General features: G+C 44.7%; 1 protein-coding gene across 3 annotated transcripts; it reads left to right on the top strand.

The window, feature by feature from the left end:
• Positions 1 to 11,707: 11,707 nt before the first annotated feature.
• CHST4 (carbohydrate sulfotransferase 4) lies at positions 11,708 to 21,358 on the top strand. Of its 3 annotated transcripts, none has more exons than XM_059381396.1 (2): positions 11,708 to 11,881; positions 19,328 to 21,358. In XM_059381396.1, exon 2 carries the CDS (start codon positions 19,343 to 19,345, stop codon positions 20,495 to 20,497), a length of 1,155 nt encoding a protein of 384 aa, XP_059237379.1. In that variant the 5' UTR covers positions 11,708 to 11,881; positions 19,328 to 19,342; the 3' UTR covers positions 20,498 to 21,358. The 3 variants fall into 3 exon arrangements, with proteins under 3 accessions (XP_059237379.1, XP_059237378.1, XP_059237380.1); XM_059381395.1 differs by lacking the exon at positions 11,708 to 11,881 and adding an exon at positions 11,898 to 12,060 and having other exon boundaries at positions 19,328 to 21,357; XM_059381397.1 differs by lacking the exon at positions 11,708 to 11,881 and adding an exon at positions 11,898 to 12,060 and having other exon boundaries at positions 19,526 to 21,356.
• The last annotated feature ends 1,867 nt before the right edge of the window (positions 21,359 to 23,225 follow it).

The following is a 23,225-nucleotide window of genomic DNA, read 5'->3' as shown; positions in this document are numbered from 1 at the left end:
TCCGTGGGGGAACCCCTGAGGGGCAGCACTGACATCTCCTTGATGGCTGTAGGAAGGCTGGGAAACTTCCACTCCCAAACATTCTAAAGACAGTAAACATGAACGTAGGTGGAGATGGCTTGGGGTGTGGCCCCTTAATCTTCTGCTTAGACTGTTAGGAGAGTTTAGAATTTTCCTTTTTGATTCTCTCCCTTTGGATTTGCAACATTGACAGAGTTCCTACTGTGATTCCCAGCCTGGTGCTGGGGACACAAAAGGGAGGAACACCAAGGCTCCTACAGTCCAACAGGAGAGTCAGACATGTAAAGGAATATGCATAATTACAGACGTTCGTACAACCCCGAGAATGATCATTTCTATCAGGGAGGTGGGGGGTGAGAGGAGACAGAACTGGGCATGGGGATAAGGAACGGCTGCACAGAAAAGGCATCTCTGAACAGGGTTTAAAAAGCTGAATGGGAGTTTTTAAGGTGAAATTGGGAGTGAGGTGGAGAAGAGAACATTCTTTTAAAAAAAATGTATAAAGGAATGGAGTATGAAAAGACATGCTTCTATCACTAACATGACAGAAGATTTGGGTAAGATATGTACCTTCCTGACTCTAAGTTCCACTTGAATAAAAAGAAATAGTGACACCCACGTAGCAAATATAATTGGTAGATTAAGAAAGATTTTCAAGAACACAATGACACCCTCACACCCAAAAGGTAAATACCACCAAAACTCAAGTGAGATGTGTCTTTGGAAAAGGTGTCTAGAAAATTTTATCCCAATATTGATTCTGGTTTTGGCTACATGGAGTCCCATTTGATCGTACTTCTGACTTCTACCCCTGGCTGTAACAGTTTTTTATAGAGCTGGACAAGCAGAAACAGGGGAGTATATTAAAATCAGAATAGAAGAAAATGAGACAGCCCAAGAGCCAGAGGGGGAAAGATAGTAGCTCAAGGACTCCTAACGCACAACAAGCTAAATGACTCTCAGGAAGACAATAGCATATCTTATGATTTCAAAATAATTCCTTGGTCATTTACATCCAGCATAAATCATAAATTTAATATGACTATTAAATATGTTCCTGTGAAAACCATCACACACAATACTGCTAGAATCTAGCAGTTAAGATTCACCCAATCTTTTATTATGTCACTCCTTTGCTCCAGAGCTGTTGAATGATATCTCTTGAGTAAAAGATAATGTCAAAATGTCCCTAACCTTTTATTCAAGGACTTCCACTACTGGAATCCTTCTACCCTGCCACTTCCAACCTTTTATTTTAAAATGTACATGTTTACAGCCCCTGCCTTCGGCTCAGGTCGAGACCTTGGGGTCCTGGGATCGAGCCCCGTATCGGGCTCCCTGCTCAGCGGGGAGCCTGCTTCCTTCCTTATCTCTCTCTGCCTGCCTCTCTGCCTACTTGTGATCTGTCGAATAAATAAATAAAATCTTTTTTAAAAAATGTACATGTGGGGCGCCTGGGTGGCTCAGTGGGTTAAAGCCTCTGCCTTCAGCTCAGGTCATGATCTCGGTGTCCTAGGATCGAGCCCCGCGTCGGGCTCTCTGCTTAGTGGGGAGCCTGCTTCCTCCTCTCTCTCTGCCTGCCTCTCTGCCTACTTGTGATCTCTGTCAAATAAATAAATAAAATTTTTTTTAAAAAAATGTACATGTAACTGACATCTAACATTATATTTGTTACTCCCAGTCTTGTTTACTAGTTCTCTACAGAATCTTTCTTCTTTGGTAAAATTACTCTCTAAGTTCCCAAAACATGCCATACCAGGTGATTGCTGACCTTTCACAAATATGATCTTTGGCTTCAATAAAAAATACAAGAAACAAGCATTCGTGAGGAAGCGAAGGAAAAGAAACCCTCAAGGACTGTTGGTGGAAATTCAAACTGGCACAGCCACTGTGGAAAAGAGTACGGAGGTTCCTAAAAAATTAAAAACAGGGGCGCCTGGGTGGCTCAGTCAGTTAAGCATCTGCCTTCAGCTCAGGTCATGATCTCAGGGTCCAGAGATCAAGCCCTTCATCAGGGTCCCTGCTCAGTGGGGAGCCTGCTTCTCCCTCTCCCTCTGCTGTTAGCCCTGCTTGTGCTCTCTCACACTTTCTCTCTGTCAAATAAATAAATAAATATTTTGTAAAAATAAAGTATATTTATGGGATTTAGATTATCTCTAAACTTCCTACACAATATAATAAACTATGAAACTGAGTTCCCGGTGTTTAACCGGGACCATCTGTGGTAGAAAAGCACTTTAATCTGGGATGAGAACTTATTTTTTATTGTAGTTTCACATACCTTGTTGAGTCGGGTTTTCTGTGGGTGAGTTCATTCGATCACACTGTTTAGTTATGGGGAATTTGGCACCTGTTGTGCAGCAAGTTCCTTTTTAAAGCTTGAACAAAGGTTCATTCATTCATTCCTTTCACAAGGTTCACTGAGCACTTTCTATGTGCCAGGTACTATGCTAAGTGCTAGTTATACACCAATAAAATGTGACCCATCCTAAAGGAGTTCCCCAACATTGGTTGGGGAAACGGGGCCAACTAAGGCTTGGGGCAGAGCTATGCTCAGGGGATTCCGCAGCAATGATCCAATGCCACCGTCATGCTGAGTGACAACCAACCACACAATTTCGGTGATATAACCAATGGTGGGGAACTCCTTTAGAAGGGGTCACATTTTATAAAAAATAAAAAATTATATTAAAAAAAAAAAAAAAAGAAGGGGTCACATTTTATTGGTGTATAACTAACACCTAGCACAGTGCCTGGCACATAGAAAGTGCTCAGTGAACCTGTAAAAGGAATGACCTATACATCGTCAGTGCCAAGCATCAACAAGTGGCCCCTGGACTACCAAGAGTATTCAGTTTGGCCACTTTGAGACCATAGACCAAGTCAATAACCCAATGATGGTCCTCCTTGAAACCATCATGTTACCATGATTCCCTTTATCCAGCTTCATGTCAGTCACACAAGGAGCCCAGGATCCTAGGTTCCTTATCTCTCACATTTCATCCCAAATGGCCCTGTACATCTCGTTCTCTGACCCGCATTTTCCAGCTCCTCCACATCCTGAAACCCTTAGCAATTCATTGTCAGAATCAGCAAACCCCCTGCTTTTTTCAAAGTCTTTGAATTTTTTCTTTACCTTTTTGCTCTGGAAACTGGGGTCTCCTCTGAGGACACTGCTTCCTCTGCAGCCCTCTCAAGTGGTGGCTGTTTTTCTCCCATATCCTACGGTGGAATAATCACTGTCCTCTGTTATCGCTAATATTCCCCACTGCTGCTTCCAGAACATTCTACTTCCCTCCTTCTTAATCCTGCCCATTTTTGACTCTGAGGTTAACCAGACTATGTTATTCTTACTGCAGCCATGTGGCCGCTCTTCCTTTGTAACCCACCTCTGACACAATCTCAACATCCTTACAGATGACCCTTCCAAAATGCTTATTTCTAAAATCCTTGACCTCCTCCCCTTGAAAAGCCGGTCTTCCTCCTTAGCTCGGTTATTCCCTTCGTGTTCTTGTTTCGCCTCTCATCCCACTTAGATTCTGTGACTCTTTATCATAATCACTCTTTTGAATACACCCTTGGCTCCCTTTCTCCTCTCTCATCTCATTACACTCTGACGGAACATAAGCCTTAATTAAATCTAACTCTCCACCTATGTCTACACAAGTGCAACAGCTGACCATAGCTTGAAAATTCACACACCTATGCCGACTGCTCTCACTTTAAGTTTATGACCATGTACCTGCAGAGGCCTTCAATGTCACTCATCAATCTTACTTACATTACCCTAGCATAGTTACTAACACTGTAGTTACTAACCCTTCCTCATTAATAGCCATTCCATACCTTCTCCTCTCTCTCCAAACTTTCTACAACCTCTCTCCTATCCTCAGACTCAGATGACAACCCTGTCAACTAGTTCACCAAGAAAATAAAAAGAGTAAGAAGAGAATCTTCACAAATTCCAGAACATCATCTCCCCACCTACCTGCCTCTGGGCTCATTCAGTCAACCTTCCCTCCTATTAATAAGGATGACCCATATGTGCTCCTACCTTGGGCCAACTCTCTACTCGTGTACACCTTATTCCATCACTCTAACCACTCTCCTCTCTGTCCAGGACCATTTCTACCAATTAGTAAACAAGCTGTTATTCCTCCCATCTTAAAACAAAACAAAAACAAAATAAAAAACTATCTCTTGACCTCACTTCCTTCTACTATCCCATTTCTCATCCCCTTTAGACACTGACAGTTGGCTATCTTCCCGATCTCCAATTCCTTTCCTTCCCACAGATTTTCATGCTTATGATTCCTTGAATGTCTTCTAGTCAAGGTCATTAATAACATCGATCTTGCTACATCCAATGGTCAATATCCAGTCTCTAACTTGTTTAATATTTCTGAAGTTTTAACATAACTAATTACTCCTTTCTCCTTGATATACCTTTTTCTCTTGGCTTCCAGGATCCTACACCCCCTTGTTTTCCTCTTAACTCGCTAGTGATTCCTTCTTCTGGTTTCCTTTGTCTTCCATCTTCTCAATCTTTCACAGTGTTCTCATTTAGCCTCATGGTTCTACGTACTATTTCTATCTTGATGATTTGCAAATGTGTGTCTCAGGCTGGACCTCTCCTTTGAACTCCAGACTGTGTATTTACCTGCCTACTCCAACATTCCTACTGGGATGTCCAACAGGCATTGAAAGTAACATATCTCAAATCTAACACCTGATTTCCACCCCAAACCGAATTCTTCCCATTTTTGAAAAATGGCAACTATATCCTTGGGTCAGCCCTGAATCATCTTACTCTTATCCCTACATATGATCCATCAGTGAATTATTCGAGTCTCTCTTTAAAAAATGTTTTAATAGATATTGTAGAATTTACTACTTTCACTGCTACTACCCTGATCCAAGCCATTAGTCTCTTGCCTAGCCCCCTCGCTGATCTCCTAGCTTCTGTCCTTAACTCTATTATGGTTTATTCCCCTCACTGTATCCCAAATGATCCTTTTAGAATATGTCATTCCAAATTCATACCCTCCAGTAGCTTCCCATTTCACCCAAAGTAGGAGTCAAACTCCCACTAATAAAAGACACTCAACTTCCTTGTTTACTCCCCTATTACTCCTTCTGACTAGTCGCACCACTTTCCTTGAGATTCCTAGCTTAGTACCTCTGCACTTGCATGTTCCCTTTGCTTGGGATGGACCTTCCTCAAATATTCTCTTGTTTTTTGTCCCCACATCCTTTTCAAGTCCTTGGCAAAATGTACTTCCTCTGACCCCTCAATTTAAAATTGGAACAACCCCCACCCAGATCACAATCTCTATCTTGGCTTTCCTTATTTTTCTTCATAGCACCTACACAATCTGATATACCACACATTTTATTTATCTATTTGTCCCCCATCCAGCAAGCTCCACAAAAGCAGGGAATTTTTTCTTTCATTCACTGCAGTTTTCAGGGCCTTGAAGCAAAGCCTGGTATGTGATAGGCAACCAATAAATACTTCTGGAATTTACTGCATGAAGAAGATTATGATGGAGGGTAGACAGACACCTGCTTTTAAAAGTGCTTAGTGGCAAGCCAAAAAAAAAAAAAAATTTCACCTTGTCTATAATGAGCTCCACTGCAGCATTTCATCAGAAAAGTGACTGGGATTGGATCTATACAATGAAAGATCACTCTAGCTGTCGGGTGAAGCAAAGACTTGAGGGGGTAGCATTGGAGGTTGAGGGAAGAGTTGAGGGGTTGTTGGCAGAAATTCAAGCAGGAAAAATTGAGAGCCTGAGCAAAGACAGTGTCTGTGAACAAAAAGAAAAGGAAGCAAATTTGGGTTCTATAGGGGTGACCAATGTGATACATGGGGTTGGAGCCCATCAGAAGACACCTCTCTGCTCTCCTCGGATTTCATCCCCCAGGACTCCTTGACTAGGCCATTATGGATCACCTCTATCAACCTCTGGCTATCTTTTGAAAGCCTGGAGATAAAATTCTCATCTCAGATCATATCTTGATCTAATCCCTGGTAAGGTCCCTCTTGTCCAATAATGTCCAGCTCCTGAACCACCAAAAACATACGAGACTGAGCTTTAAGAGGGACTCCTGACTCTTTAGTCCCCATTTTCACACCCTCTTTGTCCTATTAAGAGGCCTCAAGAAAGTAAGAACAACAAGAAACTTAATACCATGTTTACCTTTTCCTTCATCCTGACCTGCCCTAATCCAACTTGTTCTCCCACTACTGAAACAAATACTTTTAACACAGAGATAAGGGCCAGGGGATCCCCAGTCAGGGGTCTGCCCCCAAGGCCCAGCTCAGGGAAGCAGATTCTACAGCAGGCAATTGTCCATTTGATAATAGGATTTATAGCAACCAAAATTCCCTCCCTGGCACACTTCTTCAGGTGCTGACTCTCTAGGATGTCCAGGTCCAACCTTTGCCGCCTGCAGATGTTTAACCAAAGTAGAAAGCTGTAATCCTCTAGAATCCATTCTCCAAACCCAGCCTGTACCCTTGTCAAGCCTGACGCCAGGCTTTGGTAAGTTACACAGGGCTGGTGACCAATGTAGAGAGGGTAATGTCATTCAGGTTTCAAGTCTTGACATTCACACTGCAAGCTGTTTCATACTGACTAAAGATAATTCTGGAGCCCCCATGTGAAAAGGATCCCAAGGAAAGCCTGACTATTCTGGTTTTTTTTGTTTTTTTTGTTTTTTTAAGAGGGTGGGGAGGGGGAGAGGGAGAAAGAGAATTTTTTTTTTTTTAAGATTTTATTTATTTATTTGACAGAGACAGAGATAGCCAGAGAGGCCACACAAGCAAGGGAAGTGTGAAAGGGAGAAGCAGGTTTCCCGCCAAGCAGGGAGCCCAGTGCAGAGCTGCATCAGGACCCTGGGAGCATGACCTGAGTCGAAGGCAGATGTTTAATGGCAGAGCCACCCAGGCGCCTCAAGAAAGAGAATCTTAAGCAGATCCCATGCCCAGCACAGAGCCTGACACGGAGCTCAATGTCACAACCCTGAGATCATGACCTGAGCCGAAATCAAGAGTGGGACATTTAACCAACTGAGTCACCCAGGTACTCCTAACTGTTCTTTTAATGTCAGTGAATAGGAAAGACATGTAGCCAAGTGTAGCAGTGAAGAAACTCCAACCCTTGTACACAGGAAGCAATGGTTTCAGTAAAGGTAGGCATGGGTATATAACCAGCAGAAAGATTCTTTTTGACCCCTGAAAAAAATCAGACTCTGGGGCACCTGGGTGGCTCAGAGGGTTAAGCCTCTGCCTTCGGCTCAGGTCATGATCTCAGGGTCCTGGGATGGAGTCCCACGTCGGGCTCTCTGCTCAGCAGGGAGCCTGCTTCCTCCTCTCTCTTTCTGCCTGCCTCTCTCCCTACTTGTGATCTCTGTCAAATAAATAAATAAAATCTTTAAAAAAAAAATCAGACTCTGGCCCAGTGGCTGACTCCTTACCATGAGGGATGGTCTCCAGACTCTAAAGATGGCAAAAGTCCAGGGGGGAGGGATGGAGCACAAAGCTCTGCTGTACAGTGGTCCCTGAGAGTCAACCCTCTTGAAATCATGCTTTGAGAAGCACTTAAAGTACATACAGCCCTTTGTCAGGATTCTTCAGTAGAGACCCCTTGCAACTGGATATGATTTTGCGTTTGTATGATGGTCAAGTGTACATTTTCATAGAGAGATGGTCTTTATCTTTCATCAAATTATCTGAGACTCAAAAAGAGAATGGATCTACACAACCTTAACCCAGCTCTCTAGTCTGGTACATTAGCCACATTTCAAGTGTCCAATAGCCTCATGTCTTAGTGGCTGTTGTATTAGACAATGCAGATGTGTCATAGTTTTTCATCACAGAAAAGTGCTGTGGATGGTGCGGACTTAAAGGAATGGTGTTTTCCCTGTGACTGTTCCGCACGGGCGTTCAAATTTCTTCCTGGTGCTGTGGAATACTAGGGAGTCTTAGAAGCTGCATATCTGAATGTGCCGACTGCCAACCGAAGGCTAGTTACCAAAGGAGGCTTTTCTTCAGCTGCTGGGCACTCTACCAGCACAAATTCCTCTCAAGAAAAAGATAGTAGGTGACATGAATTATTTAGGGATTTTGGTATATCTGAGTGATCACTATATTTGGGAAGGCTTCAGAAAAGCATGGAAAGAAAGTAGAAAGGGCTGGGTTAAATTACTGGTGTTCATCAATGACTGACAAAGACCCAGTTTCTCTCTTTTTTCTTTTTACACGAGGCTAGTAGAATCTCCCATAAGGTCTGCAAGGCCCAAGGATTCCATGGTGATACACGGAACTGGACAAGTTCTTTCTTCTTTATGAATGTTAAATTTCTATTCCTATAATTATAGAAAGAGTTCTCCCTGAATGAACCATCAACTACTCTTAGGAGGACAGCAAAAGGGACTAGACTCACTAGTCCTGTCCATGATCACAAAGAGAGGCAGCACTGCTGATGAGTGGAGGTTGGGTCCATACTTTTCCACTATAAGCCATATAATTGTGAATATACTGTGTAGCTTCTACAAGCCTCTATTCTATCATCTGGAAAATACGGAAATTACCTCTTAAGGCAACAGCAAAGAGGACAATGCAATGACCCCAATAAGCACACAGTACAGTGCTTGGCTTGTCCCCAGCTGCGAACAAGCAGGAGCTATCCTATCGTTTTCTTATTTTATAGTCTTTGTGCCTCCTAATTTCTTCCTGGGAATGCCCTCTGTTTGGGATACCCTAGGTTTTTTATTACTGTGAATACCTATTTCCTTATGACTGTTTTCAGCCCAAACTTTCTGAAAGTTCTTCTGAACTAATCTATGAGTCACAAAATAAAGAGGCTAAGATCTGTGGTATTACCTGTAAGGAAAGAGGCGGGGCAGCTACTCGTACTGAGAATTATGCTAAGTGTTTCATTAATCATTAAGGTTGCATATTTACCACAGTGTTCTATGTCACAGGGAAACTGGGAACAATCTCGGTGTCTGACGAGCAAGCACTAGAATGTTGGCATACCACAAATCCTTTCAAAGTAATGTTTTCCATAAATATTTGTTAACATGGGTAAATGCTTATTACATAGTATGAGGTGAAAAAAATCAAAGCCAAACACCCCCCATGTCTTAGCATCCCCTAGAGACACTTGGGTAAATGTGTGCCCAGAGATAGGTCAAGAATATTCAACCACAGCTCCAAACTACAAACACTTCAGATGTCAGTTAATAAGATTGTGGACAAATTGTGGTATATTCACAATATGTTTCAAGGATAACCAGAACAAATTAAAAAGCCTCTATAACTATATGTAGCATCATGATGAGTTTTACAAGGATAATATGAAACCAAAAAAACCAAAAATCAAAAAAGCACATATGCTATGATTCTACTTACATAAAGCTCAAATTGGGGAAATTTTAATTGTCTTGATTAAGATGACAGACTGCAGAGGGCTCCTGGCTGGCTCAGTTGGTGGAGCGTGCAACTCTTGATCTAGGGGTTGTAAGTTTGAGCCCCATGGTAGATGCACAGATTACTTAAAAACAACAAAAAAAATTTTTTTAAAGATTTTATTTATTTATTTGACATTTAGAGATCACAAGTAGGCAGAGAGGCAGGCAGAGAGAGAGGGGGGAAAGCAGGCTCCCTGCCAAGCAGAAAGCCTGATGCGGGGCTTGATCCCAGGACCCTGAGATCATGACCTGAGCTGAAGGCAGAGGTTTAACACACTGAGCCACCCAGGCACGCCCCAAAATAAAAAAATAAAAAAATAAAAAAGATGACAAAGCATAAGAAAAAGCAATGAACCACTTACATGACAGCGATCAGTGATCTTTGAGTAACAAGGGCAGGAGGAGGTTGTGGGAGGGGAGGGACGCGGTGAAACAGCTCTGATAATGAATGTCCTGGTTTCTTTTTTTAAGAGGCAGTTCCTTTATGTTACTTGTTACATTGTACCTTCCTGCCCTTATTCTAATTTTGTAATTCTAGATGTTTTAAAATAAAGACAAAGGGAAAACAAGTATAAATCTTTATTTTCCAGGGTGTTCTCAATAATATAGACTTCTGCATGTCTGGGGAAAAAAGATCAAGAGTGATTTTCTCTGGGCAGCAAAATCTAAAGGGATTTATATTGTCTTCCTTACACATTTTGTAGTTTCCAAATTTTTAAATAACGAATAAGTATTCACTTTTTTTTTTTTAAAGATTTTATTTATTTATTTGTCAGAGACAGAGGGAGAGAGAGCGAGCGAGCACGGGCAGATAAAGAGGCAGGCAGAGGCAGAGGGAGAAGCAGGCTCCCTGCAGAGCAAGGAGCCCGATGTGGGACTCGATCCCAAGACCCTGTGATCATGACCTGAGCCGAAGGCAGCTGCTTAACCAACTGAGCTACCCAGGCGTCCCAAGTATTCACTTTTATAGAAAGAATAAAAGCAGAACCACCAACTGCTTGGTTCTGGCTCCTCAATGTACAGCATGAAGTCAGTTTGAGGAAATCTGTCTCTTCTTCCTGCTGGGGAGTGATTGGGAGAGTGGGAGGGCCATACAGTTGAAATCCCACCACTGTAGGTCTGGTCATCTGTGCCAGTGTTGAAGCCTGAGGAGGCTCAGCTGAGGGAAACCAGGAAAGATGCTTTCTAGATTATCCTAGAACTCCTACAACTCTGCCTGCTCTCTGTTTCAAACCTAGAAAGTGGGCCAGCGAGTGAGCAAGAAGAAAAAGGTACTATGATTAACCATCACTTTTTCTCAACATTTATTTTTTTATGTCAGTGATAGCGCAGTGGGGAGGAGCAGAGGAAGAGGGTAAGAGAAACCGAAGCAGATTTTCTGCTGAGCGGGGAGCTGGACTTGGGACGCATCTGACCCTGAGGTCAGACCTGAGCTGAAACCAAAAGCTGAAATGTCTAACCAACTGCGCCTCCCAGGCGTCCCTTAACTACCACTTTTTAATTCATTATTGTCATAATATTGTATTAGGGGTATGACATGCATTAATCCTGCCCTAACATTCACAAGAATTTTATAAAGTAGGTATATATTTTACAGTGATAGTCCGGGGCTCGGAGAGGTAGGAAGGACTTGCTTGCCCAGATGTCTGAATGCAAAGTCAGTGGCTTTTACACTTGGCTGCAATTTACATTTACTTGAGGATTCTCCTCTGTTGTTTACACTCACAAGGATCATGTGAAGTAGCTCAGAATAGGTGTGTGATATGCCAAAGGCCACGCAGTTAGTAAGAAGCTACAAGTTTTAATAACTTGTTTCTTTTATTCTTGTGGAGGTAATTACGTTTCTTGCACTAAATGCCACTAGATTTTTGCCCTCCCATATATTTAGCTATTTCATGTAGCTAATTATCTAGTTAAAAATCTCCTATAGGAAGGGTCGAAGATTTTTGAACGTGACACAGAGGCCAAAAAAAAAAAAAAAGTTATCTCCCTAAATCCAGTGGCTTGAGCAGGCAGGTACAATCCAGAAATAGCATTCAGCTTTTGTCCTCTTTTTTGCAACAGAGATAAGATTAAGGGAAGAACAAGGGTTAAGATCTTGTGGGTATTTGGTTTGTAATTGTCTCTGATTTCCCTATCGACCTCATCTCCCAGGTCTCCTTTTTCTTTTACTGCCCTGTCCTAAGGGAGTTAACCCTCTCAGCTGCCTTCCAGGAGCCTGCCTTCCAGCATCAGCTCCGTCGTAGGAGAGGACGCTTCCTCCTTTGCTTCTCCCGGTCTACCGGGAACAGACTCTCCCAGCGCCTGAGTCTCTCCGGATTGAAGCTGCTAATACCAAGGCTACTCGGGAGTGAGCGCTTTCTCAACACCGTCTTGGAAGGTGGGTCACTCTGGCAGAAGGGAGAGGGCAGTGGAATTTGTTCTGAGTAAGGATGGTTATGCAAAATGCAAGGAGGAAGAGGAAGCCAATAGGGGAGTTGGTGAGTCAGAGGAGAAAAGCACAACTTGGCTAGCCGTGAGCCTCTCTCAAGGAGTGGAGAAGCCTAAGCTATTATCAAGGTAAGAAGAGTTTTCTCTATACACCACTCCGCAGCGGGGCCATTGTCCCAGGGCTCCGGACGGAGTATCAGAAAAGCTCCCCCAGCTGAGCTAAGGATTTTACAGGCACTGGAGAAGGGGGGCTGTGGAGGATGGCGAAATCAGAGTCACCTGGAGAATCTTCCTGAAAAAGCACAAGCTGCTTGCCAGTAGCTCCCTCGTCCCCACCCAGCCCTATCTCTCACAGGATCTGAAAAAGCAGAGAATGCCAGTGGGGCTATCCTGATAGATGTTCCGTAGATGATCTCCTGGTGCATCTAACTTACTCCGATCCCGGCTTCTGAGTTCAAGTTTCTATACTTCCTGGAGCTTCTCTGCTCGGGTGCTAGAGAATGGCAGACGGGAGGTGGAGGGAGCTGTAGGTTTTCTCAAGCTCAGGCAGGGTGTGATGTGATCATTGAATGCTCTCATCCCTGACACTCAACGGACCTGGGGTCTGACTCTGGTAGGGCTGTTGCCACCACTGAGTCCATCACTTAGGGTTCAGTTTACTCTGAAAAATGAGTGTGTGGATTATCCGTGTCATGATCAGCTGTCGTGGTTGTGGCTGAACGGGCTTTCAAAGTTGCAGAGCGCTACTTGGACGTGAAAGATTAAGTTATGAGGCAGGCACAACAGCCGAAGCAGAAGAGACTTTTGTCCCATCGGGCCTCAGACCAGTCTAGGGCTTCTAATTGGAAGTGAAATACATTTATATGCGCAAAATAAAACGATCTTGCCTACCTTCCTCACCCGCATCACGCTCAAGCACTAAAAACTGCTCTACAGATGATGTTACTTGGTCATCATTCGGTAAATGCTGCAGGCGCTGTTTCTGGCACACTGGAGACAGTGGTGACTGGAGACAGGGAAGTGGTGGCGGCCCGGGTCCAACCCTCCTGGCGCTTTCGGTCTGGTCAGTGTTTGTTACCACAGGGTCACCTTTACCCAGGTGCTTATACCTGTGGTTTTTCTGGGTCTGTAGGTGTACGTCTGGATTTCGGTTTCTCCAGTTCAACTCTGAATTCTCGGTTTGTGAAAATATCTTCTGCCATCTGTAATTTGGGGTTATGGGAGCATAATCTCCCTGGGGGATCTAAGTTAGGAATGTGCCAGGGGCTGGAATCCAGGGCTCTTTAAATTGCTGCCTGTTATTTTTCCCCTCAGAATTCCTCATTTTCTTTCTTTCTTTCTCTCTGTCGCAGGGAGAGAGGCAGGCACGGGGAGAGGGAGAAGAAGGCTCCCCGCTGAGCAGGGGGCCCAATGTGGGACTCGATCCCAGGACCCTGAGATCATGACCTGAGCTGAAGGCAGAGGCTCAAACGACTGATTCACCCAGGCGCACCCCCTCGCCCCCGCTCATTTTGTTTCTAAAAGAACTACACAGTACCCATTTGGGGGTCATCCAGGCTCCCGGGTGAGATCATGTTGATGATAGTGTTTTTTAAGAATATACCACTCACCCCTCATTGGCACAACCTGTTTTTAAAGTATTGGCTGGGGGGCGGGGGTCGATGATGACAGGATGTGGTGAGGTTTTTCTCTCTTTTTTTTTTTCTTTTCCTAACTTAGCTAGTTAGACAACAGAAGTAGTCTGTCTGAGTGGTCTTGTGCCTTGGAGTACGCTTTTATTTCTTTTCTTTTTTGTTTTTTAAGATTTAGTTCTTTTTTAAGATTAATTAATTATTTAGGAAGAGGGTGAGAGAGGGAGAGAGGCAGACTCCCCGCTGAGCAGGGCTGATCTCACAACCCTGTGATCACAACCTGAGCCGAAATCAAGGGTCAGATGCTCTACCGACTGAGCACCCAGATGGCCTCCTTCTGTTTCTTATTAGTTTAAAAAAAAATAGTGTTCATGGCTTTTTATTTGTAGCTTTCCTTAATACATACTCACTGTGGAACGCCCCCCCCCCCTTTTTGGAGTAAGGTTAACTGTGCCATACCATCAAATCTCTGCCTTTAATATTTCGCTCCATACACTTGAGATAGTTTTGGTCAATATTCAACAGAATCACCTAAATTTTAGTAACTGATACTACAGAGACACACATGTGCATTTTAAAAAGTTTCCCTTTCTCAAAGGATCTCATTCAGTTATCTGCTTTCCAGCCATTATTCCTCTTCCCCCTGTTCAACTGCTGATTTAGTCAACAAGTATTTAAAGAGTCTTAATCACTTACAAGATAAGACATAGTATTTACCCTTAAGTTACAGCAGCCCAGAGGTAGAAATAAATTCTTCTATGGCTGTTTACTATAGCATGAGAGATGGGTGCTACTCGAAAGTTTAGAGAACTCCATCTTGGGAGGAAGGGCTTCTAAACAACAGGAAAGAACTGAAAGTCAAGTCTGGCACCTAAAGTGCTGAAAAGCAGGGGACTGACAGGGGATCAAAGACCAGACCATGAAGGCCCCAGGCTACAAATCTTGGGGATTTTGATTTAATCCTGCGTGTGCTGGAAAGTTACGGAAGGAGGGGACTGATAGACTTGTGCTTTAGAAAAGACAGACTTTTATGAGGAAGTGGTGATGCAACATGGGGGCTTAAGTGGGTAGGAGAAGAATAAATGAAACAAGATGGGATTGGGAGGGAAACAAACCATAAGTGACTCTTAATCTCACAAAACAAACTGAGGGTTGCTGGGGGCAGGGGAGTTGGGAGAAGGGGGGTGGGGTTATGGACGTTGGGGAGGGTATGTGCTTTGGTGAGTGCTGTGAAGTGTGTAAACCTGGCGATTCACAGACCTGTACCCCTGGGGATAAAAATATATGTTTATAAAAAATAAAAAATTAAAAAAAAAAAAAAAGAAAAGACAGACTTTGGCAGCAGTGGTTGATGGGGAATTTGAGAGATAGAAGAAAAAGGTTACTTACTTACTGTCAAAGGCCAGGCCAGAGATGAGCACAGTGGGGATTCTGACAGCAGGGAGGGAGGGGTTCAAGCTTGCAACGCAACATCCAGGAAAGAACACTTGGGAAGGTGGACCAGGGACTCAGAAATGGAGTAGTGACACACACTTCTCACAAACGCTTACCAACTCCAAGGATTATAGAGGAGGTTAGTGCAGGACAAGGGGAGAGGTGGAAGTTAGATTAGAGGAGACTGCCATAAAAAACCCAATTTGCCCTTTCTTCATGGAGCCACATTAGCTCGCTTCTCCAAGGCCCTCAAGAATATCCATCTCTGGGCGCCTGGGTGGCTCAGTGGGTTAAGCCGCTGCCTTCAGCTCGGGTCATGATCTCAGGGTCCTGGGATCGAGTCCCGCATCGGCCTCTCTGCTCGGCGGAGAGCCTGCTTCCCTTCCTCTCTCTCTGCCTGCCTCTCTGCCTACTTGTGATCTCTCTCTGTCAAATAAATAAATAAAATCTTAAAAAAAAAAAAAAAAAAAAGAATATCCATCTCTACCGCTGATTACAATCTCTGCAGACATGAGCTTTGCCTGTGGTATTTCTTGGCTGTCCTGGCTAGCCCCATCATGGGTTGCCTAGATCCAGGAAGTACCTAGATCCCAGTGACAAGAGATGGGACTCACTTTTCAAAAGCATATTTTCTTCCTGGCCAGGGTGAATGCTCATGGTAAGACAAAGCAGAGAAAGAAATCAGAGGGTTTCCATGGGGATTCCTGAGAACTGTGAACAACTAAAGCCTGAGGATAACTGGGGACAGGGTCAGGAGGCGTGGCTCCAGCTCTGGGAGGGAACAGGCATGAAGCCAGGAGCTACTTTTAGGCAGGGAGGACTTACAGCCATTAATCCTGCTCAGGACACTGAGTTGGTCCAAAGCCAGGATTAGGGAGAGAGTATAATTCTGAAAGATCTATATTCCTAATCCTTAAGAAATGTTAGTTTCTTTGTGAGTTGATTACAGGCCCTGCATATAAAATTCTACCATGCTTTCCTTATAAATGTGCAAAGGTCAAGTCCTTTTCTTTACTTTTCTCTCTCTCTTGCTCTGTTGTTTCCTATCTTTGTTCCACAATTTTCCAGATGATCACAGTACCTTTGGGAGAGGATCTCTTGCTAAAGTCATTTCCTAAGTCTTTGGGAGGTAGGGGTAGAGGAGGCCAATCTTGGGCTGTTATTAATAATGTCCTCGTTTCTAATCATTTCCTCTTGGGCTTGAGTCTGAAAGACCTAAGAGCATATCTTAGCTTCTCCTGTTCTAACCTTCAGGGCAAAGGAAGGAATTACCACTCACTGACATTTCCCTGGCATATAGCAAAGTAATCTTGGCCATGAAGGAGAGATGACCCTCATTGGATCCTTTTGGCAATAAGGAGGAAATACATTGTTGTAATGAATGCAAGAGAAGAGTTTCTATGGCACAAGGTTTGGCTTGGGTCAGTACATACTTCCCAGAAGGTTCAGGGGACTTCCAAGGGAAGCATGTTGCATCTCTTCAGGAAGCAACCTATAAACTTGCTTTTATATTTATATATTCCTCCTTGAAAATCTACACCCTAGAATTTCTGCCGCTCTGGATATAATGAATGGTTTGTGGCAAGTATGAAGACCATCTGGGTGACAGATAGCAAAGCTACACCCACGTGTATTTTTTGACTCCGCAATTCCCCTTCTGGGGATTTAGTTTACATAAATGTGTAATGATGTATAAACATCAGGTCATTACCGACGTTTCTGAATGGCAAAAGAGCTGGAAATAAGCTGGGAGCCAAGCAATGAGGCAACTAAATAAATTGTGGTGTATCTGCATGATAGAACTCTATGTGGTGGTAAAATGGAGTGAGGAAGTGCCTTATGTGCTAGCATGGAAAGCTCGCCAAGACACACTATAAAGTTAAAAAAAAGCAAGGTGTGTAGAGCTTGCTACGTTTTCTGTTATAAAGAGGGGGAAAATTAAGACGACACGTACATTTGAATTTTCTTGGGTGTGTAGAAAGCAAAGGAAAAGACACATAAAAAATAAACCCAGTTGCTACCTGGGTGCAAGGTGGGAAACGGGCAGATGGGGGACATGGACTGGCGCAGACTTTCTCTGTACAGTAACCACCAAACACCAGCGAGCAGATTCATCCTAGCTGTGAGTCCAGTGGAGGTTACGGATTCAGCGGCTGGTAAAATTCTTAGGTGTTCTATCCCCCAGAAAAATACTGTGACCTGTCATTAAGGCATATCATTAACCCTGTTTACAAACAGCTCTAGAAGTTTTCTAATTTACAGCTATAATCTTCATCCACAGACGTAACTGCTTGTCATAGTACTCCACCCCCCGCACCCCGCCGACACCTGTTAAAGACTGGCAGTGTGACAGGCTAGAGACTCAGGCCGGTACGTGCTCCCATTAGGTTGGTCCTGCATGCATGCAGGATTGTAGGAAGCCTTATTTTATTTATTTTTTTAAAAGATTTTATTTATTCTACACAGAGAGAGAACACAAGCAGGGGGAGTGGCAGGCAGAGGGAGAGGGAGAAGCAGGATTACTAAACCCAAGGCAGATGCTTAACTGACTGAGCTGCCCAGACATCCCTAATGTATTTCATTTTTTAAAGCTGGAAGGAAAAATATCTTGGGTGTATAATAATTAGCACCCTGTGGGTGCCTGGCTGGCTCAGTCATGGACATCGGAGTACAGGACTTTTGATTGCAGGATTGTGAGTTTGAGCCCCATATTCAGTATGCAGATTACGTAAAAATAAGATTTTTTTAAAAAAACTAGCACCTTGCTACTATTAATATTTTACACTGTTTGAAAAAGCTATTCTATTCTATCTCTCAGTAGTTGTTTGTGCTACAAAGTCATCCAAAATGATCCAGATTCATCTTAACCCTTAAAGAACCCTTAACCTTAAACCATTAAAAAAAACCCTCAGAATAACATTCTAGCATGGCACTGGGAACCATGGTCTTTTCAGCCTTGATTATAAAGGGAGTAAGTTGAGGGCTGCCACCAGTCTGTATGAGTCTTGGTGTGAATTATTAAGTAGAATTCATTTCTCTAGATACTTTTTTAAAAGATTTTATATTTATTTATTTATTTATTTATTTATTTGATTTATTTCAAGGGAATGCACAAGCAGCGGGGAGAGGGAGAGAGAGAATCCCAAGCAGACTCCCTACTGAGCATGGAACCCAACATGGGGCTCAATGAAGAGTTGACCACTTAACTGACTAAGCACTGAGGCGCCCGTCTCTAGATGTTTAACATCTAACAACTGGAAAATCATCCTAATGTTCTTATTCTGTTGGACCAAAATACTTTACTATCCCCTACGAAAACATTTTTTAATAAGAAATATCTTAAAATTTTGAGGAGATGGCATTCTCTAGGGTTGTGCAGTACATAACCTGGCCATCTGTACTGAGATGCCCTGATTGGATTGCGTCAAGCAGTTAAGCATTCCCCCAAGCAGCGGCAGAGTGGCTAACAGGTCACAGGTAACTGTAGCTCTTAGCTTGGCTTGCCACACTGCCACCGAGTCAGCTATTAAGGAGACAACAGTTCAAGCTAAATAGATTCAGACAGTTTCCAAGCTATGTAGATGTCAGCACTGGGCCGGTTCCTCCTGTCCCTAAACCTACAGGATGATGCCAAACCAGAGGGGGCCAGAGGACAGGTGCCATGGGCAATTGGCTCTGTCACTGAGGAGACAGCTCCAAACTCGAGCCAAACAGTTTTACAGCCTGCAACCGTATCCTTCAGGGGACTGAAGCCTGTGCTTGGTTGAGATGAAGGAAGGTAATGAGAAATGGCCTACGGCAATCTCCCTCAAGACAGGAGAGGTAGGTGAACGGTGGCCGTGAGCTCATTCCTCCCAAGTCAGCTTATCGTCCTTCGTTTCAGAAGGAATCACAGAGCATTCAGCCAAAATTTGGTCAGACTGTGGTTAAGCTTTGCCTAAGTGGCCTGTGTAGAGGCATGCATGTCACCAAGCTGTCAGAATGGAGCTATTCCTCTAGGTCGATGAAATATGGCTACATTCAGGCATTTTTGGTAGCTCACTGGACAAGAAAGTCCAGGAGAAAGGGAGTAAAGAGCCTAAAATAAATAGAACTTATTGACACACTAACTACAAGGGATGGGAATTGATTCAAAGGATTTGCATAGTTGGCTGCCAGAAGTTTCCAGCGCTCTAGGTTGCTCCTTGCTGGGGGTCGGGGGGGACAAAATGGCTTTGTCATTTGAAAGGGACATGGAAGGGAATGGAAGAAAGGGAATGAAAGAAGAAAGGGAATGGAAGGCAGACACCAAAATGGAAGCCTAACACAGCCCTTCTCCTTGTTTCTTAAAGCTCTTCCACTTCGCCATGATGATACCGCCCAAAAAAATGAGGCCACTGCTGTTTCTGATTTCCCAGATGGCCATCTTTGCCCTGTTGTTCCATCTGTATGGCCACAACTTCAACTCCCTGTCCACGAAGGAGGAGCCCAAGCCCATGCACGTGCTGGTCCTGTCTTCCTGGCGCTCTGGCTCTTCTTTTGTGGGACAGCTTTTTGCACAGCACCCGGACGTCTTCTACCTGATGGAGCCCGCCTGGCACATCTGGATGACCTTCACACACAGCACCGCCTGGAGGCTGCAGATGGCAGTGAGGGACCTGATCCGTGCTGTCTTTCTGTGTGACATGAGTGTCTTTGATGCCTACATGAAACCCGGTCCTCGAAGACAGTCCAGCCTCTTCCAGTGGGAGAACAGCAGGGCCCTGTGCTCCCCGCCCGCCTGCAACGTCTTCTCCCGGGATATGATCATCCCCCAGGCTCACTGCAAGCTTCTGTGCAGTCAGCAGCCTTTTGAGGTGGTAGAGAAGGCCTGTCGCTCCTACAGTCACGTGGTGCTTAAGGAGGTACGCTTCTTCAACCTGAAGGTGCTCTACCCACTGCTGAGAGACCCTTCCCTCAATCTGCACATTGTGCACCTGGTACGGGACCCCCGGGCGGTGTTCCGTTCTCGAGAACGCACCACTGGGGAACTCAGGCTTGACAGCCGCACTGTGTTGGGGGAGCATTGGGAGGAACTCAAGGAGGAGGATCAGCCTTACTCTGTGATGCAGGTCATCTGCCAAAGCCAGCTGGAGATCTATAAGGCTGTGCAGTCCTTGCCCAAAGCCCTGAGGCAACGCTACATGCTCATACGCTATGAGGACCTGGTCCGGGACCCCACTGGCCAGACTGCCCAAATGTATAAATATGTGGGACTGAAATTCTTGCCTCACCTCCAGACCTGGGTGTACAACATCACTAGAGGCAAGGGCATGGGTAGTCACGCCTTCCACACTAATGCCAGGAATGCCCTCAACGTCTCCCAGGCCTGGCGCTGGACGTTGCCTTACAAGAAGGTTTCTCGGCTTCAGAAAGTCTGCAATGATACCATGACTTTGCTGGGCTACCACCTTGTCAGATCGGAGCAAGAGCAGAAAAACCTGTCCCTGGACCTTCTGTCTGCATGGACTCCCTCCAAGTAAGTCCACCAAGAGGGCGGAAGAGGGTCTGTTCCCAGCGAGCACCAGCCTCAGGCGAGTTAACTGAAGGTTTCTGAGCCTTAATGACATCTCTGTCCGTGTACGTGGAAGCTTGAGTCGCACCCACAAGCTGCTCAGGCTGAGAAATGTTCGTGTCTCTACTCAGGCCTAGAAGAGATTCGGCAGCATATTCCGCCCCTGACAAAGGAGTATCGCCTTTCTTCTCTTTTTGGCCTTCCTCTCCATGGATACCTCAAAGACCTGGTGGCCTGGAGTCCTATTCGGCACCACACAGATGAGTGGAGTAGATCCATAAACTTTTCTGTCCCCATCTCACCCAGCGGGAAAGGGAAGAGACAGGAAAACCAGGGAAATGGGTCTCCTGCCGAAGAGCCCACCAGCACATTCCACAGGGATGTGAACTCTGAGCCCACGGAACTCCTGGTGGATTCAAAAAGGGGACAGAGAACAGTATTGGCAGCTTACGACGAGCCAGGCCGTCAGCTATCCGTTAGTGCAAATACAAAATAAGATCCCTGCACAACAGAGCGAGCTCTTAAGTTCACGGGGGTGGCTGTCCCTGACGCAGACGTCATTTTCCCTCAGAGTTTGCCTAACCCGTGGAAGAGTTTGACTTGTGAAGCTGCCATCCGTTCACGCTAAAATTCCAAACAGGATTCTGTTAGGAGTTCCCCTGGTTATGCTTTCTAATTACTTAGTAGTAAATGCTAACTAATTCTTATAGGATCCTAACCTAGCATAAGCATCTTTACAGATTTTTTACACTTTTGGATTAGATATTACCTACACATAAAAAAATTGCTAAGACAATATTTGGTGTTAGCTGTTAGACTGATCGATAACTGACTATCACACTGTGCTTTTAAGAATCTGTAGAAATTAGGCAACTAGCAACTAAGCCCTTTCTTGTGTGAGGTGTGAGTTGTGATAATAACTGTATATATCACCCTAGAGTCTGGGCAAAGGGTTCTTTTTTATTTATTTATTTATTTATTTATTTATTCGACAGACTGAGATGACAAGTAGGCAGAGAGGCAGCAGAGAGAGAGAGGAAAGCAGGCTCCCTGCCGAGCAGAGAGCCCGATGCGGGGTTCGATCCCAGGACCCTGGGACCATGACCTGAGCCGAAGGCAGAGGCTTTAACACACTGAGCCACCCAGCCGCCCCACAAAGGGTTCTTTTAATGTGCTCCTCAGCCAGAAGACCTTTGGTCTAGTACGGCTGGCACTGTGCAGCCCTTCCAGGTCACCTCTCCAAATGTCTTTGCAGCATAGGAAGTCTTTGCAGCACTCTAGGTCTAGTGATGCATCTGAATCTATAGTTAGAAATTCATTTCGCCATGCCCCACCTCAAGTCAGCTGGAGTTGGAGTCCGCCAGGGTGGGAGCTGGGCTTCTTTGTATTGATCAAGCGACCCTGGTGATCCTTTCATGGCAAGCCCGGCAATACCACACCCTCCACCGGCAATACCACACCCTCCACCGGGAAGCAGCACTGTCTGCCTTGCTTCTCAGAGACAGATGCCTTTTCGGGACATGCCAAGTACCCACGCGGCTGACCCCTGACACTAGCGCTGTCCTCAGGGTAGAAGGAATAGGAAGACAGTCTATATTTGTCTGGAACTCCAGGGACCTTTGAATCCAGGCTCACTTAATATTTCACTTTGTCCAAACCCTAAAGGATACCACCCCTTCCTCTTCCCTTTTGTGCCTACTCCCACTTTGGATGTGGTCCTCACCTCATAAAGTGCCCTCAGTGGCAGAGGGAATGCTCACGCTTGATTCTGCAGAGGAGCTCCTGGGCTCGGGCGCTACCTGAGATGCGTGGGTAGCTACCTTTGCCAGCTGGATCTAGCAAAGTTCATTTATATGTGGCTCTAAAGGAGTGAATTTATTCTAACATATAAACCTAAGCCACTCTAGATACACCTCAAGAGCCTAGCTGGGATCTCCCAAACAAATGCTTTTTGCCTCTATGAACCTTCCAAAACCAAGAAAAGTTTCCCCAACATTGAAAATAAGGCCAGGGCAGTAGGTGATGGTGCAAAAAGAGTGAAGAAGTCCAGTGAGGGGGACAGACAGTGACAGACTCAACTTCTTCCGATTTTCCCTCTGAAATTCTGCCTCCACCTGAATTGTCTTAATGTTAGCAACTTCCTTAGGAAGCATCTCTACAGGATGCTGGAGTACAGAGCTGCTTGCTTCTCCTTCTCCAAAGGAGTCATTACATGCTCATGAGCCCATGGGCTCCGGAGTCAAGCCACCTGGGTGACACTGCTATTACCAGCTGGGTGACCTCCAGCAAGTCCCCTAACATTTCCATGTCTCAGTTCCCTCAACTGTAGGGTGGGCAGAATAATGGCGGCCCTGACTTCCTGGAGTTACTGGGAGGGCTGATGAGTTAATAAATGGAACACGTGTAGCAAGCATTTGGCGCACGAGCTAGCACTCACTGTGACCATCTTGGTAACAAGGCTGGTTTTAGCGCTCCCGGGGACCATCTTCCATCATTTCGATGTCCAACAGGATCACAAGCCCTTTGTGGCGTTTCTGATCACACTGATAGGATCAGAATTAAAGCTTTCTGATAGTCTGTATTATCTAAATCAATTGTTCTCAACCCAAAGTGATTTTGTTCCCTAGGAGACATTGGTCAATTGGTCAATGGCTAGAGACATTTTTGGTCGTCCCAACCGGTGGAGTGCATATTCC

The sequence above is a fragment of the Mustela nigripes genome, chromosome 17 (genome assembly GCF_022355385.1).
Source record: "Mustela nigripes isolate SB6536 chromosome 17, MUSNIG.SB6536, whole genome shotgun sequence".
Taxonomy (NCBI): Eukaryota; Metazoa; Chordata; class Mammalia; order Carnivora; family Mustelidae; genus Mustela; species Mustela nigripes.
Note: the sequence above shows the minus strand (reverse complement) of the source record. Positions and strands in the feature narration are given on the sequence as shown.

Excerpts from the sequence above, each read along its gene's own strand:
- CHST4 (XM_059381396.1), top strand. The coding sequence starts at position 19,343 with ATGATGATACCGCCCAAAAAAATGAGGCCACTGCTGTTTCTGATTTCC.